The sequence below is a fragment of the Macaca nemestrina genome, chromosome 1, assembly GCF_043159975.1.
Source record: "Macaca nemestrina isolate mMacNem1 chromosome 1, mMacNem.hap1, whole genome shotgun sequence".
In the NCBI taxonomy this organism is placed as follows: domain Eukaryota; kingdom Metazoa; phylum Chordata; class Mammalia; order Primates; family Cercopithecidae; genus Macaca; species Macaca nemestrina.
In genome coordinates this window covers 217,744,119-217,759,222 of record NC_092125.1, presented here as the reverse complement: position 1 = coordinate 217,759,222, position 15,104 = coordinate 217,744,119, and the positions used below count along the sequence as shown (strand labels likewise).

General features: G+C 44.9%; 1 protein-coding gene across 12 annotated transcripts in view; it reads left to right on the top strand.

The window, feature by feature from the left end:
• The window catches only part of LOC139364200 (NBPF family member NBPF3-like), a 217,626-nt gene that overhangs the window by 109,167 nt on the left and 93,355 nt on the right, over positions 1–15,104 (top strand). For 10 of the 12 annotated variants that reach the window (XM_071099682.1, XM_071099666.1, XM_071099668.1 and 7 more), the window contains 2 exons: positions 1,040–1,142; positions 1,978–2,192. In XM_071099682.1, the coding sequence (XP_070955783.1) occupies positions 1,040–1,142; positions 1,978–2,192 (318 nt within the window). Of the gene's footprint in view, positions 1–1,039; positions 1,143–1,977; positions 2,193–3,237; positions 3,311–3,774; positions 3,981–5,279; positions 5,332–8,830; positions 8,995–10,034; positions 10,087–10,728; positions 10,902–11,629; positions 11,679–12,290; positions 12,464–13,167; positions 13,220–13,835; positions 14,768–15,104 lie in introns of those variants that run through there. The other 2 variants (XM_071099691.1, XM_071099713.1) reach the window with 2 other exon arrangements.

Here is a 15,104-nt window from a genome sequence, read left to right as displayed (position 1 = left end):
CCATGTTTGCAGTCAGGTGGGGATGGGCCTAGAGTTAAAATCTCAGTGATGGTTTCAGACAGAGGCACAGAATGACCTGTTTTCTCCAAGAGGCTAAATCATGTTTTCAAGAATCCTCTCTGTACCGTATAAGATCTGGCAGAAAAATAACATCTAGTCTGTTGTTCTAAATGTCTTGGGCTAGTGAACTTTTATTCAGTTCAAGCTTCTGTTGAGTCCCAATAGGCCAAACTCTGTTCTAGGGACCCTGAGGGAAATTTGGTGATAGTACACAGTACCCGCTGTGAGGGGCGTCAAGAGGAGTCTGCTCCTAATAGAACCTGTGGTATCTATAACCGACAGCATCAAGAGCAGGGAGTAGGGGCCGTGCAAGGTGGCTCAGTCCTGTAATCCCAGCACTTTGGGAGGCTGAGGCAGCTGGATCACGAGGTCAGGAGTTTGAGACCAGCCTGGGCAACATGGAGAAACCCCATCTCTACTAAAATTACAAAAATTAGCTGGGCGTGGTGGTGGGCACTTGTAATCCCAGCTACTCGGGAGGCTGAGGCAGGAGAATCCTTTGAACCCAGGAGGCAGAGGTTGCAGTGAGCCAAGATCACGCCATTGCACTCCAGCCTGGGCGACAGGAGAGGACTCCTCAAAGAATAAACAAAAAGGCAGAGAGTACCCTGGTGTGAGGGAAGTCCTACTTCCTGGGGAAGAGGCTTTTGTTCCTATAGAGGAAGAAAGATCGCACCTAAGAATGTGTGGAAGTAGCAGTGCAGTGTGCAGAGCAGGAACCCTGGGCCTGTCACCTGGGCTCCATCCAAGTAGCTTGTCCTATCTGTCCCTCAGTTTCTCTTTCTTCGTCTCTAAATTTTGGAGGTTGAGATGCCATAAAGTCGGGAGACTCAAGAGTAAAGTGGTGGAAATCCCTGCCTAGAGCCTTGTACTGGGGACAGTTATATCCTTCAGATGGACCTGGCTCCTGCCCTGTAGGCAGTGACCACCGCTGTGTGTCCAGCTTTTCACTGGGGCCGGTGTGTCTGTCTTTTCTCAGACTATGAAGAGTGCAAAGACCTCCTAAAATCTATGCTGCGGGATGAGCTTCAGTTGAAGGAGGAGAAGCTTGCAGAGCAGCTCGGGCAAGCTGAGGAGCTCAGGTGAGGGGGCCCTATGCAGGCAGGTGGGCAGGTGTGTAAATCTCTGATGTACAGCCACTCGTCTGGGTGAAGCCAGAGCGAAGCTCGGTCTGGGGAAGGGCAAGAATTGCCATGGCAGGCTTACAACACACAAAGATTTATGAAACAGAGAACAAGGATAATAATAAGTTATGGGTTGCAGTTGTTTCTCAGAGCCTTGATTTCTCTTTTTCAAAGAAGTAATTGTTGAGGTGAGATTTGCATAACACAAAATTAACTGAAGGAGTGGGAACCACCCAGCAGCATTGAGTGTACTGAAAATGGTGCGCCATCACCACCCCACTTACCCTTAGTCAGAATCACCTCCTGACTGACTGCGGCTTCTCATCCTTTCGGTCAATCAGTGTTGCCTTCTGGAGCCTGTCATTCATTCCATCTTTCATCTTTTCAACTGGCCCCGTCTGCACGTGGCCTCATTTCTGTCCATGGCTTTGCATCTAGTGACTGCAAGATGCACTATGTGTATTTTCACATGGAAATGTCCATGGCCAGAGTGAGGAACTGAAAGAATGAATGTCTTTTTGAAAGTGAATAAGGAAGACACCTACTTTTGTTTACAGAAGGGAAAGATGAATGGAACATCGTCGAGGATCTTACAGGAGCACTCTCTGGTATAGAGTAAGCCTGTAAACCATTTTTCATTCTTACTCTTGGCCACAGACATTTCTTTAAACATGTGCTGACCTTCTCCTTGGAGGTCTCCTTGAGGACATTGTCTCAGAAATCTCTGTCGCATTATTCGATCTGATCACTCACCCCTTTCCACTGTTCAATTTTCTCTACTATCTCACCTTAGGCAATATAAAGTCCTGGTTCAGTCTCAGGAACGAGAGCTGAGCCAGTTAAGGGAGAAGTTTCGGGAAGGGAGAGATGCCTCCCGCGCATTGAATCAGCATCTGCAGGCCCTCCTCACTCCGGATGAGCCGCCCAACTCCCAGGGGCGGGACCTCCGAGAACAGCTGGCCGAGGGCTGTAGGCTGGCACAGCACCTCGTCCGAAAGCTCACCCCAGGTAAGGTTTCCATAGGATCTGATGACCCAAAACCCCAGGCTTAGGAGAGACTCCCGACCTCCATACTTTCACAATGACAGTTGTATCGGTGGTGTTTTTTCCCACTAAACATATGTGGCCCTTCCAGGACTTCCTGGGTGAGATCAGAGATGGGAAACCCATGGAGTTGGAGGTCACAGTATTGCAAATGTCCCTCCTTCCTTGGTGGAGATGGTCTTTGGAGCCAGAGGCAACATCTCTCTAGTTGTAGAGGAGAGGAAGGAGGCTGTGACAGAAGGGTTTTTGTTAGAGTGAAAAGAGCTGTGGACTTAGAATGAAGGTTCCCAGGCTGTCTCTTTGGCAATGTTCTTAGTAACTGTCAGTGAGTGAGTGATTTATCTCTCTTGAGTTTCTCTCTCTCCATCAGAAAAGGCAGGCATGTTGTCTCTTTCAAGGCTCTGAAGTATCTAAATGTGGGAACAGTTAGGACTGCTTTTGAAAATGAGATGAAGCCCCTTGCCATGTGGTGTTGGAGAAGGCACTTGATGTGGGGGCATTTGGTGGTAGGAAGTGCTTCAGACTGGTGCACTCCCCATGGAGAGCATGTCCCTGAATAACACAGCAGAAGCCACATGGAAGGCCTGTGAAGTCTCCTGATGCATAGACAACTGTGGGGCCAGTTTGTCCGCTCCTAAGGGAAAGAATTGGGTTTGAAATGTGAACTGTGACAGGACACCAAGCCTGTGCCTGGGAATCAGATTTGTGGTGGGATGATGGAGACAGCTGCCAAAGTCCTGAGAGAGGCTGCACATGTCCCCAGTGATATGGGGAGCAAAGGGTCTTTTCAATATTTGGCCACATCTTGATGGTGGTCCTCCAGATCAGAAATGCATTGCCTGATGGATCAGGAAACCATGCCAGGGCATTTTGTTAAAGATAAAACATGAGAACTTTCAATTGAACGGTGACCCATGCCTAGATGTCCATGTCAGTGTGCACATTTGGCTGACTGTGCCTGCAGAATGTGAAGTGGGAAATATCTGAACGAACACTTCTGTATTTACAGAAAACGGTGAAGATGAGGATGAAGATGTGAACGTTGAGGAAACAGAGAAAGTACAGGAATCACGTGCCCCCAGGTAACACTAAATAATGAGGAGCAAGTAATGGGTTTTAACATAGGAAAAATATGTAGGAGGCACACCCTGTCTGGCATCTAGGATGGGTCCAAAGCCTGCATTCCTTTGGCCACAGTATGTGAAATTCAACCCAGCTTAGACACAGGGTGTGGCAGCTGTTGTGTTTCTCTGTGTGTGGTGAGTGTCATATCTTTACGGAACAAGGATAGCTGAGTCTTCATCTTTCTCAGCTCCTGTCTCTCCAGTGAAATGAACACCGGTTGGTCTCTTCCTCTCTGTCTGCCATGGCAGCCATGCTCTGTTGCAGAGAGAAGAGGATTGCCTATTCCCTCCTAAAGGGAACCTCCTGTTTGCTTTCTGTGACCACAGTCTTAATGCCTTCTGTCAAAACCAGCTAGGGCTCCCTGGGGTCCGATCCCTCTGTGTTTAATCTTCTGACATCTCTCTCCCACCTGGCTCATCAGGGAGGTGCAGAAGGCTGAAGAGAAGGAAGAACCTGAGGACTCACTGGAGGAATATTCCATCGCTTTTTCAAATAGCCACGGTCCTTGTGAGTCCAACCAGCCTCACAGCAACACCAAAATCACATTTGAGGAAGACCAAGTCAACTCACGTCTCATTGACTCATCCTCTCATGATGAATGGGAGGATGCTGTATCCATTATCCCAGGTAGCCTCTATTTTCCTTGTGTCTCATTCCTCTTTCTGTGCTGAGGAAGTATAACCCCGAAGACAGACTCTATACACACAAATTGGTTTACATAAAAATCTGCGATGGGATTCTAAACCCAGATATCAGGGAGGTTTTCTGTCCTTCTCAGCTCATGTCATACCTTTGTCTCCCGGTCCCCAGTGTGAAGTTACTGGACCCCAGGCAAGTGTGACAACCTCATAGTCACCTGAGTGCAGGAGGTGCATGGGAAGTAACTGGGAGGCTTCCTAGCTTCGATTCAGTATCTCTTGTCACCTGTGATTAAGTCATGTGTCCCTGAACAATGTCCATGGAGTTTCTATGCCTTTTGAAGGAGACTGGCAGCCTTGCCTTTGTATTTGGATATATTGCTCCCCAGGCTTCACTACTCTCAGCTTTAATCTTGGTCTCTTTTAAGTCAGCTTGGTTAGCTGCACAGTCCCATTGAAATGTGGACGGAAACTTTTCTTGTTTAGTTTGCTGATACAGTTCCATAAAGCAAGGCTGGACCCTGGTTCTCCACCCCATCAATGCAATAGCTGATCCAATGTTTCTTTGTAGCATCATAGATTGTTGTTGTTGGTGACGGTGGTGGTTTTTTTTTGGCGATGGAGTCTTGCTCACCCAGGGTGGAGTGCAGTGGCACCATCTTGGCTTGATGCAACCTCTGCCTCCCAGATTGAAGTGATTCTCCTGCCTCAGCATCTTGAGTAGCTGGTACCACAGATACACATAACCACATCTGGCTAATTTTTGTATTTTTCGTAGAGATGGGGTTTCCCCATATTGGCCAGGTTCATCTTGAACTCATGACCTCAAATGATTCACCTGCCTTGGCCTCCCGAATCACAGATTCTTTTTAACGCAAGAGTTGTTAGAATGCGTCTATCAGTTGGGTTTCATGTACAGATGCCTCTGAACATTTAATGTCCATGGCACCTGATGAGATAAATCAGTATTGCAGCAACACTCCTAGAAAATTGTTCGACTAATTTTTGGAGATTTTGGGGGGAAAATTTTATTTACTTTGCATAGACTCAGGCAGGGAATATGGCATTATAGTCTACCCACAGAGGGAAATTTTGGCCTGTAGGACTGGAAAGCAGGGTCATCTACTTCTCACCAGACTTAATCTAGTCCACCCTAGAATATTCATGTCAGAATCCATGTTCTTGCCCTGAGAATAGTTGTGTCCTTGTGCTATGACTGGACAGTGATTTGGTCATATGTGAAGTGTGAATTGCTTAATGTGACCTGCTTCTCTGAATGTATTTACAGAAAATGAAAGTGATCGTGAAGAAGAGGAAGAAAAAGGGCCAGTGTCTCCCAGGTAATGCTGTGGAATTGTGAGCTGTGAATTCAGCAGTGACACCTGGGGATTGTAGATTTCGGGAAAACGAGGAAGCGATGAATAGAACTCTTTCTTTCATTCACTCAGCTACAAATTGTCCTTATTAACAATGTTGTGCATTATTTGTGGCACTTGTATTGGTTTTAATTTCATAGTCCTCTGAAGATAAGTACTTGCAATCAGTTGAGCCAGGTGAACTAGCCAAAGAGGGATATCTTGTTCATCTTTTCAAAAAACCAGCTCCTGGATTCATTGAGTGTTGTTGGTTTTTTTTTTTTTTTTTTTTGAGACGGAGTCTCGCTCTGTCACCCAGGCTGGAGTGCAGTGGCTGGATCTCAGCTCACTGCAAGCTCTGCCTCCTGGGTTTACACCATTCTCCTGCCTCAGCCTCCCGAGTAGCTGGAACTACAGGCGCCCGCCACCTCTCCCAGCTAGTTCTTTATATTTTTTAGTAGAGACCGGGTTTCACCGTGTTAGCCAGGATGGTCTCGATCTCCTGACCTCATGATCTGCCCGTCTCAGCCTCCCAAAGTGCTGGGATTCCAGGCTTGAGCCACCGTGCCTGGCCCATTGATTTTTTTGAAGGATTTTTTGTGTCTCTGTCTCCTTCAGTTCTGCTCTGATCTTAGTTATTTCTTGCCTTGTGCTAGTTTTTGAATTTGTTTGCTCTTGCTTCTCTAGTTGTTTTAATTGTGATTTTAAGGTGTTGATTTTAGATCTTTCCTTTCTCTTGTGGGCATTTAGTGCTAGAAATTTCCGTCTCCATACTGCTTTAAATGTTACCCAGAGATTGTGGTATGTTGTGTCATTGTTCTCAATGGTTTCAAAGAACATCTTTATGTCTGCCTTCATTTCATTATTTACCCAGTAGTCATTCAGGAGCAGGCTGTTCAGTTTCCATGCAATTGTTCAGTTTTGAGTGGGTTTCTTAATCCTGAGCTCTAATTTGATTGCACTGTGTTCTGAGAGACAATTTGTTGTGATTTCTGTTGTTTTACATTTGCTGAGGAGTGCTTGACTTCCAACTATGTGGTCAATTTTGGAATAAGTGTGATGCGATGCTGAGAAGAATATATATTCCATTGATTTTGGGTGGAGAGTTCTGTAGATGTCTATTAGGTCTGCTTGGTGCAGAGCTGAGTTTGCGTTCTGGATATCCTTGTTAGCATTCTATCTCATTGATGTGTGTAATATTGACAGTGGGGTGTTAAAGTGTCCCATTATTGTTGTCTGGGAGTCTAAGTGTCTTTTTAGGTCTCTCAGGAGTTGCTTTATGAATCTAGGTGCTCCTGTATTGGGTGCATATATCTTTAGGATAGTTAGCTCTTCTTGTCGAATCGATCCCTTTACCATTATATAATGGTCTTCTTTGTCTCTTTGGATCTTTGATGGTTTAAAGTCTGTTTTGTCAGAGACTAGGATTGCAACCCCTGCTTTTTTTGCTTTCCATTTGCTTGGTAGGTGTTCCTCCATCCCTTCATTTTGAGCCTATGTGTGTCTCTGCACGTGAGATGCATCTCCTGAACACAGCACACTGATGGGTCTTGACTGTTTATCCAATTTTCCAGTCTGTGTCTTTTAATTGGGGCATTTAGCCCATTGACATTGAAGGTGAATATTGTCATGTGTGAATTTGATCCTGTCATTAAGATGTTAGCTGGTTATTTTGCCTGTTAGTTGATGCAGTTTCTTCCTAGCATCGATGGTCTTTACAATTTGACATGTTTTTGCAGTGGCTGGTACTGGTTATTCCTTTCCGTGTTTAGTGCTTCCTTCAGGAGCTCTTGTAAGGTAGGCCTGGTGGTGACAAAATCTCTCAGCATTTGATTGTGTGTGAAGGATTTGATTTCTCTTTCGCTTACGAAGCTTAGGTTGGGTGGATATGAGATTCCAGGTTGAAAATTCTTTTCTTTAAGAATGTTAAGTATTGGCCCCCACTGTCTTCTGGCTTGTAGAGTTTGTGCAGACAGATGTGCTGTTAATCTGATGGGCTCCCCTTTGTGGGTAACCCGACCTTTCTCTCTGGCTGCCCTTACCATTTTTTCCTTCATTTCCACCTTGGTAAATCTGACAATTATGTGTCTTGGGGTTACTCTTCTCGAGGAGTATCTTTATGGTGTTCTCTGTATTTCCTGAATTTGAATGTTGGCCTGCCTTGCTAGGTTGGGGAAGTTCTCCCGGGTAATATCCTGAAGAGTGTTTTCCAGCTTGGTTCCATTCTCCCCATCACTTTCAGGTACACCGATCAAATGTAGATTTGTTCTTTTCACATAGTCCCATATTGCTTGGCAGCTTTGTTTCTTTTTACTCTTTTTTCTCTAAACTTTTCTTCTCACTTCATTTGGTTAATTTGATCTTCAATCACTGATATCCTTTCTTCCACTTGATCGATTCAGCTACTGAAGCTTGTGCATGTGTCATGTAGTTCTCATGCCATGGTTTTCAGCTCCATCAGGTCATTTAAGGTCTTCTCTACACTGTTTATTGTAGTTAGCCATTCGTCTAATCTTTTTTCAAGGTTTGTAGCTTCCTTGCGATGTTTTCGCACATCCTCCTTTAACTCGGAGAAGTTTGTTATTACCAACTTTCTGAAGCCTACTTCAGTCATCTCGTCAAAGTCATTCTCTGCCCTTTTTTGTTCCGTTGCTGGCGAGGATCTCTGATCCTTGGGAGGAGAAGGGGCGCTGTGGTTTTTAAAATTTTCAGCTTTTCTGCTCCGGTTTCTCCACCTCTTTGTGGTTTTCTCTCCCTTTGGTCTTTGATGCTGGTGACCTAGAGATGGGGTTTTGGAGTGGATGTCCTTTTTGTTGAAGTGGATGCTATTCCTTTCTGTTTGTTAGTTTTCTTGTTAACAGTGAGGTCCCTCAGCTGCAGGTCTGGTGGAGTTTGCTGGAGGTCCACTCCAGACCCTCAAACAGGGATTTCTTGGTGTCGCCTGTTCTGTCCCCTGCGTTTAAATCCAGGGAGAGAATGTACATATGCTTTCTGCTTGTTTTTTGTTAGTATGTTTTCCAGTATTTGTGCAAGAAAAGAAACTGAAAAAATAAACATATTCTATCAAAATATTGGGAAAATGGGGCCCTTAGCACACAAGATCTGTGTCTGCACTGCCTCAAGAGCTCTGTTCACTTGAATGCTGTATGGAAAATTCAACGCAATTTATGCAAAGTAGTTGAAATCTTGTGTTAGTCTCTGTGCTGCAAGTCATGAGGGTAGTTTACAGGGAGAGTCGGGGTGCCCTACATTGGCTCATCTGTGGCAAGTGTACTGAGCACGTGCAGCCCATTTTTGGTCATTCCCCAGGGCACTCACCCTCTGCCCTGCATTTAGAAGGATACTTTTATTTCTGTCAAAGGAAAACTGGCTTTGGTTTCTGTGACCACTCCATTCTGCCTCCCATCAGATCATCTGGGAGGTTTTGCTGTCTAATCTCTGTCGGTTAAATCTTCTGTCATCCCTGTCCTGCCTGTGTCATCAGGAATCTGCAGGAGTCTGAAGAGGGGGAAGCTCTCCAGGAATCCTGGGATGAAGGTTATTCGACTCCCTCAATTCCTCCTGACATGTCTGCCTCATACCAGTCTTACAGCAGCACCTTTCACTCATTAGAGGAACAGCAAGTCGACTTGGCTCTTGACGTGGGCAGTGAGTACTCCATTGTGAAGGTGATAAAGCTCCAGTTCATGTCCCAAGTAGACCCCGTAATCTTGGGGCTTTCCGTCCCTGGTTGGGCTGAGAGTTGCCATCACTGTGGGTTTAACCTATATATCAATGTAGATTTCAATCACTCTGGAGTTGAGTCTGAAGTACAGGCATGGCGTGGTTCAGTGAGCTTTAATATCTTGCTAGTCTCAGGCCATGCCAGTGCCACCCTAGACTGACTGTCAGGACATGGAACTCAACGCAGGTGTGGCAAACTCACACCAAGCCATGCAGCACATGCCCAGGTGTTATCTGTCAGATCAGTTCATGTGAATTAAATGTGTCTTGCCAGCTACAAAGTTCCTCATGAGTTTTGTTCCCAAAGCATGTCTGTGCGGTTCTTTACCTGCCCGAGGCCAGTGTCACCCTTGTCTACCTCTGAATCGGAGATGTGACCCAGGTTTCACTGAATTTATCCCCATTTTCTGTGTCTTCTGAGTTGGCTTGTTTTAGCTCATCTGTCCATCGTCTTGCTGGTATGTTTTCTAGATAAATGACTGACTTTTCACCCACAAAAGCCATAATAGCTGATGCTTCTGTGTAGAACCAAGTCTCGTTGTAACAAGAGCTGGAATATTACACCCCTACATGAAATCTCAGTGTCCACAATCTCATAAACTATCAAATCCTGGGTATTTGATGTGAGAAACCTGAATATTGCAGCATCTCTCCTACGAGGTGTTAGAAGTATTTGCCTAGAATCTATTGGGAAAGTCATTGCTCATTTGTGTACACAAACCTAGGACAGATCACATTGGGAAGATAACATTCCAAAAGAGAGGAATTTTGCCCAAGGCTCATGAAAGGAACCAAGTCAGTTCTCTCAAGACTTGACCTCATGCCTCTGGTTATGTTTCTCTCAAAGTCTTCTGTTCCCACACTGAGAAGACTGATGTCCCTGTGTTAGGATTGGACAGAGGAATGTTTCTGTGTGCAAGGAAGAACTGCTTCATGTAAGAGGCCCCATCTGAATTTATTTGCAGGACATTGGTGTGATGAAGTGAAAAAGGAGGACCAAGAGGCCACAGGTCCCAGGTGAGTCTGAGAAATTGTGGACAGTTCATTTGCTGTTGACACCTAGAGACGCCAAGTGCAGGGAAAACAGTACATGCTGAAAAGAGTGACTTTGCCTTATCAGACAAGTCTGAATTATGCCTACTAATATTGCTTTTGGTTTTCATTACAGTAAATATTTAGGTTTCCATTTTTTCCCACCCTTATCATTTACTAACCTACTGAAGGTTGACCATGCCTCAAAAGCTGTATTCTCATGGTGACTGCAGGGAAACTTGAGCACATTTTATGCAAAATTATTGAGCCCACTGTTTTCATGATCACTGTTCACTGTTCGTCCTGAGGGCACAAATACAAAGTGTTCTTTGACTGCCTCATCAGTGTGTCACCTGGCCGATTCACTGAGCTCTTACTCTCTCTGTCTATCTCTGTCTCGTGTGTGTGTGAGTGTGTGTGTGTGTGTGTGTGTGTGTGTTTCTTTCTCTTTCAACCTTTTCTACCTGGCCCTGATTGTGCCAACATTAAGGCAATAATCTGTTACCTCATTAATAGAGCTGTCCTTTTTCTTTCCAAACACTTCCTTATGTTACCTATGAAATCTAGCTGGGACTGTGTGGTTTCTGATTCCCCCTGGCTTATTCTTTACTTTTCCTACTTTTCCAGGCTCAACAGGGAACTTCTGGATGAGAAAGAGCCTGAAGTCTTGCAGGACTCACTGGATAGATTTTATTCAACTCCTTGCGGGTATCTTGAACTGCCTGACTTATGCCAGCCCTACAGAAATGCCTTCTGCTCGTTGGAAGAAGAGCACTTTGGCTTGGCTCTTGATATGGACAGTGAGTTCCTTACTATGAAGGTGATAAGGCTCCACGTGGTCTTATCACTCCACCGATCTATCACTCCACCGATAGGGGTGATATTCCCGTTCCAAGTGACCCTTCCTGACCCGAGAGATGTCATTGCTGCTGGCAGGACCAATGGACACATATAGGTTGTAATGCAACTGTAGTTTCAGTTGGAAGCCCAGATATGAAATGGGTCAGTGAGCATGGCTCTATTCCTAGTCTCCAGTCATGCCTGTGGCAACCTGAACCCACTCTCAGCACATTGGACCGAGGCAGATGTAAAAAATTCACAGAACTATGATTCGGACTCAACGTTTGTAGATTTCCTCCTTTATTCTAATTTCAGTGTCTTGCGACCATGAACGAGTTGGGAATTTGATGAGACAGGGCTGAATACAGCAGTTTTCCTCCTAGAAATCATCTGGGGCATTTTCTTTGAATTGATGGGAACAATAAGACATAACTGTTTGCACAAACTTGGGATAAATGATTTTGGGATAACTGTGTACCAGAATAGGGACATTTGACCCTTGGTTCTGAGATGTAAATCACAGAATCTCTATCATGACCAGCTTTGAGGCTTCCTGCAGTGTATCTCTCACATTATCCTGTTCTCATGCTGAGGAGCCTGTGGTCCTTGTGTGGGGATTAGACAGTGGACTGTTATGGGTGTAGGTGAATTGGCTTATTTTGCCTGTCCCTGTCTGATTTTATTGCAGGAATTACAAAGGAAGAAGAGGAAGAAGACCAAGGCCCACCGTGCCCCAGGTAACTCTGAGCAATTGACAACAGCGAATTCTGTGTTGACACCTGGAGACTCCTGGTTTGGGGAAAACAGAGCGGGCCGACATTATTGATTACATCTTTTCAACCAAGCCTGAATTATTCCTACTAACATTGCTATTGGTTTTCATTGCATTACATATTTAGGTTCCCATTTCTTCCTCCCCTTATCATTTACTAACCTACTGTAGGTGGACCATATCTCAAAAGCTCTATTCTCATGGTGACTACATGGAAACTTGAGCACATTTGATGGAAAATTATTGATCACAGCCTTTTCATGATCACTGTATGCTGTGTGTCCTGAGGGCACTAACTCAGAGTGTCCTGTTACTCCCTCATCAGTGTGTCACCTGGACAACTCACCAAGTGCTCTCTGTCTCTCTCTCTGCCTCTGTTCTCTGTCTGTCTTTCTCTTTCATCCTTTTCCATTTGGCCCTGTTCTGTCCCAACATGAAGGCAATAATTTGTTACCTCATTCATGGATCTATCATTTTTCTTTCTTGACCACTTCCTTGTGCTACCCATGAAATCTAGTTGGGGCTCTGTTGTGTCTGATGTCTCCTGACTTATTCTTTACTTTTTCTACTTTTCCAGGCTCAGCAGAGAGCTGCTGGAGGTAGTAGAGCCTGAAGTCTTGCAGGACTCACTGGATAGATATTACTCAACTCCTTACAGTTATCTTGAGCTTCCCGATTCATGCCATCCCCAGGGAAGTTCCCTTTACTCATTGGAGGAACAACACGTTGGCTTTTCTCTTGGCGTGGATGGTGAGTACCTTTCTCTGAAGCTGATGAGGATCCACTGAGTCTTCCGTATAGAGATCATATTCCTGTTCCAAGTGGCCGTTACTGAGCTGAGAGATGTCACTGCTGCAGTGAGGACCTATAGGCACATGTAGGTTCAATGAAACTCTAGTTCCACCTGGAAGCCCAGACATGGGATGGGTCAGTGAGCATGGCTCTCTCCCTAGTCTCAAGCCATGCCTGTGGCGCTCTGATTCTACTCTCAAGACATTGGACCTGGGCAGATGTGACAAATTCAGAGAACTATGATTTTGACTCAAGGGTTTCCAGATTTCCTTTCTCACTCTAATTTCAGTGTCTAAAATCCTCACAACCATGAACAATCTGAGGATTTGATGAGACAGGGCTGAATATTGCAGTTTTTCTCCTAGAAATCACTTGAGGGCATTTGCTTTAAATTGATTGGAAAAATATGGCATAACCATTTGCACAAACTTGGGACAAATGATATTGGGATAACGATCTACCAGAAAAGGGACATTGTACCCTTAGTTTCTGGGACAAAAACCAAGGAATCTCTATCATGACCAGCCTTCAGGCCTTCTGAAATATATTTCCCACAGTGTCTTACTCTTATGCTGAGGAGCCTTAGGTCCCTGTGTAAGGATTAGACAGTGGATTGTTATGTGCGTAGGAGAATCAGCTTCATGTGTCTGAATTTATTGCAGAAATTGAAAATGACCAAGAAAGGGAAGAAGATCAAAACCCACCATGCCCCAGGTAACTTTCAGCAATTGTGGACGCTTAATTCTTTCTTAATACCTGGAGACGACAGATCCAGGGGAAAGCAGTGTGTTTGGTTTCATGTTTTCAACGAAAGCTGAATTACTCCTACTGATATTGCTGTTGGTTTTCATTGTAGTAGAGGTTTAGGTTTCCATTTCTTCCTCCCCTTATCATTGACTAATGTACCATAGGTTGACCATACCTCAAAAGCTGTACTCTCATGGCGACTGCATTGAATTTTAATCACATTTTATGGAAAACTATTGAGCTCACTCTTCATAATCACTGTTTGCTGTGTGTCATCCGGGCACTAACTCAGAGTGTCCTTTTACTCCCTTATCAGTGTGTCACCTGGCCAATTCACTCAGCTCGCTTTCTCTCTCTCTCTCTCTCTCTCTCTCTCTCTCTCTCTCTCTCTGTCTTTCTCTTTCATTGTTTTCTACCTGGCCCTGTTCTATCCCAACATAAAGGCAACAATGGTTTACCTCATTAAAAAGATCTATCCTTTTCCTTTTTTAACCACTTCCCTATGTGACCCCTGAAATCTAGTTGGGGCTCTGTGGTGTCTGATTTCCCCTGGCTGCTTCTTTAGTATCATCTCATTTTCCAGGCTCAACGGGGTGCTGATGGAAGCAGAAGAGCCTGAAGTCTTGCAGGACTCACTGAATGGATGTTATTGGACTCCTTCAAGTTACTTTCAACTACCTGACTCATTCCAGCACTACACAAGTGGCTTTTACTCACTTGAGGAACAGCACGTCAGCTTGGCCCTTGACGTGGACAATGGGTTTTTTACTTTGACGATGATAAGGTTCCACCTGGGCTTCCATATGGGAGTCATATTCCCACACTAAGCAGCCCTTCCTAAGCTGAGAGATGTCATTGCCGCAGGCAGGACTTACAGGCACATGTAGGTTTGAATGAAACTGTAGTTCCGTTTGGAATCCCAGACATAGGATAGGAAAGTGGGCAGAACTCTATTCCATTCTCAGACCATGCAGTGGCAACCTGTGCTCAGTCTGAAGACAGTGGACCCAAGTTAGGTGTGACACGTTCACATAACTCTGCAGCACGTGCCGGGAGTGAATGTGAGATATTCTGATTTGAACCAGGTATCTCTGGGTAGCTACAAAGTTCCTCAGGGATTTCATTTTACGGGCATGTCTCTGAGCTTCTATGCCTGCTCAAGGTCAGTGTCATCTTTGTGTTTAAGTCATCCAAAGGTGTTACCCTGGTTTCAATGAACCTCCCCCCATTCTTTGTATCTTCAGTGTTGGTTTGTTTTAGCTGATCCATGTGTAACACAGGAGGGATCCTTGGCTGAGGATTGTATTTCAGAACCACTGACTGCTCTTGACAATTGTTAACCCACTAGGCTTCTTTGGTTAGAGAAGCCACAGTCCTTCAGCCTCCAATTGCTATCAATACTTAGGAAGACCACAGCTAGATGGACAAACAGTGTGGAGAGCCCTTAGCCCTGCTCCTCTCAATTCCATCCTGTAAAGAACAGGAGCCAGGAGCCGCTGGCAGGAGACAGCATGTCACCCGGGACTCTGCCGGTGCAGAATATGAACAATGCCATGTTCTTGCAGAAAACGCTTAGCCTGAGTTTCATAGGAGGTAATCACCGGACAACTGCAGAATGTAGAACACTGAGCAGGACGACTGGCCTGTCTCCTTCACACAGTCCATGTCACCACGAATCTCACAACAAAAAGGAGAAGAGATATTTTGGGTTCAAAGAAAGTAAAAAGGTACTGTAGCTACATTTCTTTATTTTGAACCCCAAATATTTCCTCATCTTTTTGTTGTTGTCATTGATTGTGGTGACATGGACTCGTTTGTAGAGGACAGGTCAGCTGTCTGGCTCAATGATCTA